This window comes from Biomphalaria glabrata, chromosome 13 (assembly GCF_947242115.1).
Source record: "Biomphalaria glabrata chromosome 13, xgBioGlab47.1, whole genome shotgun sequence".
NCBI classification, from domain to species: domain Eukaryota; kingdom Metazoa; phylum Mollusca; class Gastropoda; family Planorbidae; genus Biomphalaria; species Biomphalaria glabrata.
This window is the reverse complement of record NC_074723.1, coordinates 29048712-29053046: the sequence shown is the minus strand read 5'-3', so window position 1 is coordinate 29053046 and position 4335 is coordinate 29048712. Positions and strand designations below refer to the sequence as shown.

Sequence of the window (4335 nt, the reverse complement as noted above, 5' to 3'; positions counted from 1 at the left end):
CTGAAATAGAAAGATTTCAACTTAACACTTGGATAATATTGAAATTTGAAATGATGATCCTGAGTTCGAAACCTGCTTACTGCCCTCGTGTGACGTCCTGCAAGGGGAATGGGCTAGAACATAATTATCTTCATTTCTGAAGGATTGTCTAAGACATATAAATCAAACAATAAGAGAATAACCAATAATTGGCTGTTGTTATTCTAAAGAAATAAATTTCTCTAAACTACGTTTAGCATCTTTATATCCAGTTAAACTATTAGCTGGTATGCATATTCTTTTTATTTATATCTCCCATCGTATGCATATTCTTTTTATTTATATCTCCCATCAGGTCTGCCGCTCTAGATGGAGATAGCTGTTAAGTCAGAGTGTTCCCTATTAGTTCTGATTACTGTTTCATCTCTGAATGTTTTGATCAGTGATATACTTCTATAGACTCTGTACCTCTTCTAAGTGTCTGAGGGTTTGAGGATCTTTATATTTTTTTTTTTTTTTGGTTATAACAATTATTAAGACATATTGATAACATTTTTTTTTGGTAGCTCCTTTGTTGAAATGCCAAAATTTAAATTTTGGGCACATTTTCTATAACTGCTTTAGACTTGAAAAACAATTCTATGATATATTGACAACTTGGGTATTAACAGTGTGATGTTAAATTATTATTAATCCTGGATTCATATTAGATTACACAAGATAAGAAAACTTTGCACTAAAAATGTGATATTTAAACAAAAATGTTAATGAACATTCTTGTTATTTTTATAACAGAATTATTTTGTTTTCAAACTATTGATTTTAATCATCAATCATGGTAAGAACATGAAAAATCTATCCTAACAGAATGGAAATAAAAACCCAGAAATAGAATCAGACTGACCTAACAGAATAACTTACCACACATTTGTCTTTTCATCAATGGTTTGTAAGTCTTGGGTTTATTGCCTGGGATCATCCATTCAGCCTGCTGGAGTACTGGCCCACTCAGTTCATTCCATGGAGCTATGTCAGATGCTGAGGAGTGACACAAACAGTTAGTCATCTTTTCATTTTGTTTAGCATCAGAACTATTGCAAACAAAGAGTGTTCAAGAGGAGGGGAGGCTTTCCCTTTCTAAAGACTAGACTTTGTTCATCTAGCTGGCCTTACCAGTCTCTACTTTAGCCACATCTAGCTCTTCCAACATTCTCTGGATCATTGTGGCCCTGGAGGACACAAAAGATTTTTACAATGAGCTCAAGTCATTCCTAGTGTAACATTTGTAGTGTAAATAGTTCAATGGCAGATTACACATCTACTTAGAGTAATGCTACCAGGAAGAAATACTACATCAATTCACAAGTGTATAACCTAAGAATAAACTGGTTAGATATAAACCAATCTGCTAACATCATCAAATACCCAGCAAGGAACAAGTCAACGGGAAGGCAAAAAAAAAAAACAACCAACAACAGATTTCTTAGTAAAACAACATAATTTTTTTTTTAAAACACTTATGCTTCATTAAATGCAATGGACAGACTGCTATAACTCACCAGTAAGTAATGATTACTATAGCAACTACTGCAATGAACCATTCATTATTTAGTTATAGACAATATACAAGGTTTATCTAAAACTACATATTTGCAGAGAGACATCTAAAATATTGACATCCCTCCATACTACACTTTGGAGGCTAGTGGCAGAGTGGTAAAAGGCTTGGCGTCCAAATTTAGGAGTCTTGGGTTCAAATCTCTGATTTTGAATGTCATTGGTACCTCACATTAGTTGGGGAAAGTAAAAGGAGTGGGACTTGGTACCCTCAGCCATAGAAACATGACCATTACATCATCTGCCTAATAGATCACAAGGTCTGAAAGGGGTACTTTACTTTTTTAATTTAAACTTAACAGCTGATGTTTTATGTCTTTAAAAACTTTTAGGATCTTAACATGTGATATGAAATTCTTTAGCACACAGTATTTGCTTTTGTTTTGACATTTGATTTGGTTAGAACATTCTCTAACTATTTTCATATATTTTCAACAATGAATTCATTATTAGTTTTTGTATCTTGTTTTTCTGTACCTTGTCAGCATTTTGTGAATAAAAAAAGTTACTTAGTTTGAAGACTAGAAGGTTGATGTAACACTAGCAAATATAAAAGTCTTTTCCCATCAAAAGTTGAAAAAAAAAATTCAGTCTAATTCTTAAAACTTCAGTTACTACTGGCTACCTACCTAATAGTGTGCTGAGCCCAAATCTGTTGCAAATGTCGAATATTCTCTTCATGCCAGTCTGATGAGAAATTTCATTTTTAAAAATCTGGGATTATATTTTAACATTTTAAATAAAGTGTCACTTTTGTTTAAGTAGTGTTTAAAAAAATAAGAAAAAAAAAGCCAAAACTCGTCTACCTGCTTCATAGATCCATTCCAAATTATCATCAAAGTCACAATCAAACAAAACTAGTGGTAGTTCTGAAACAACGGAGCATACATTTTAAAAACATCAATGCCAAATGTGAAATACACAAAAATGTTCCAATAGCAAACAAAAAATGTAGTAAGACAACTAGAGAGACAACTATCAATAATTACAAAAACAAACACTCCACCTCTCCTCTGTTCTTTGTAAGACCTACAAGTATCTCTTGTATGTTCAAAATATCAAAGTGACAAACTATGGATTCTGTAAACAAGAACTCACCAGAGGCCATGGTGTACTGAGGTTTTCTGGGATTCTTCTCAACATCTAACAATTCCTCTATTACCTGGCATTGTACAATCAAAAATTTTAATTTGAGAACACGACTAGTAAAAAAGAATGAAGTTAAGAGCATTCAGTGATAAACTAGCCTACCTAGAAAAAGTCCTAATGTGTACTACTGATGGTCAAAATGTGTATTTTGGCACCAGAACATGTAACATTTGTGTGATCAACTATTTTTTAAAATATAATAATATCATTAAAATGAACACCAAGGACAGAGAATAAAATATGTGATTTTTTTATTATTTTGTGTCAACTTTTTTTAAAATAAGCTTGAAAATGATTTCAAATGAACTTTTCAAAAAAAGTCACGGAGATAGTGAGTGTATAGTACCAACAAGTCTGTCAACATGAAATGTGTTTTATGCCCAACTCCAACCGCTACCCAACAAAAAAAAAACTTTGCTTATTAAAAGAACACAAAATCAATGTTCTGACCTAGTAAAAAAGACATTCTATGACTAGTTCTTTCCAGTGGAAGGCAATAGCTAATTTATAATCACTTTATCCTACTTATGTTAAAAAGTATTTTAAGTAACCCACCGTTACATCTTCCTTGCCCTGACCAATGAGAAAGAGCACAGAGACTATACATCTAATCTGGTGCCACAAAAAAGCTTGACCAACCACAGTCAGCTCACACATTGAGTAACCTTGACTGCTGTAAAAGTTTAAGGTTGAAAGTTAATAACAATCACCTGGACAAAAATAATATGTACAAGATACATAAAATTAGAATCCTTAATTACTATTGCCCAGTGCTTTTTTTGTGACCCTACGCACCGGTATGGCGAACCGGCACCTTTTTCAATGTGGGGAAAATTTTGTTTACTTTTCTTGTATTTTAATGTTTATTATTGATTTATTAGAAGTTCAAAGTTAGGCAATCCATCACTAGTACTGGCACTGTTTTTTGTGCAAAAAAAGCACTGCTATTGCCTATTAACAAGTTAATTTAAGTCTAGTTACTCCCAAAGCTACTTACACCTCTTTAAGAACAATGACATCTGCTTTGAATATTTTCCTAGTGAAGTTGACCACACCATTACCTACATCCATCTTGCACAGGTTACGGAAGTCATGCTCACCAATTAATTTAGAAGCTGCTTCATTCATTAACTACAAGTTCATGAGAGATCAGGTTAATATTTATGTACACTTTAATTACATATGTTACTAAGGAACAATCTTTAGAAATGCATTTGCTTAAAAAAATGTAATAGTAATGTTTTCATTGCAGGGATACATTTAAGGTCTGGGTTGTGAAAATATACACTAGCCACACAGATACTCAATGAAGAAATTCTAATTCGTGCATTATTAATACTTTTTTTTACTAAACTTTATATGCTATCTAAAGTAAAACTTATTATTACAGTTAGTCAAGAATGGTCCCCCTAAGACTAAGACCTTAAGCACACATGTTGCTCATCAATAATATTACAAACACTGCTTAAGAAACAAAATTTTGACATTTCAAAAGAAATATAGACATCTGCATTTATCAATGAACCTATTTTCAATTAGTAATTTTCTGGAAACTATTATAAGAAAATTGTTCAAAAGCTATACATTTTT

General features: G+C 32.2%; 1 protein-coding gene across 4 annotated transcripts in view; it reads right to left on the bottom strand.

Moving 5' to 3' along the window:
• The window catches only part of LOC106070325 (uncharacterized), a 38447-nt gene that overhangs the window by 6638 nt on the left and 27474 nt on the right, over window positions 1-4335 (bottom strand). For all 4 annotated transcript variants that reach the window (XM_056008817.1, XM_056008819.1, XM_056008818.1 and 1 more), the window contains exons 10-16: window positions 3743-3876; window positions 3301-3418; window positions 2695-2758; window positions 2403-2465; window positions 2226-2283; window positions 1153-1208; window positions 901-1017 (exon numbers count right to left, since the gene is read on the bottom strand). In XM_056008817.1, the coding sequence (XP_055864792.1) occupies window positions 901-1017; window positions 1153-1208; window positions 2226-2283; window positions 2403-2465; window positions 2695-2758; window positions 3301-3418; window positions 3743-3876 (610 nt within the window). The remainder of the gene's footprint in view (window positions 1-900; window positions 1018-1152; window positions 1209-2225; window positions 2284-2402; window positions 2466-2694; window positions 2759-3300; window positions 3419-3742; window positions 3877-4335) is intronic.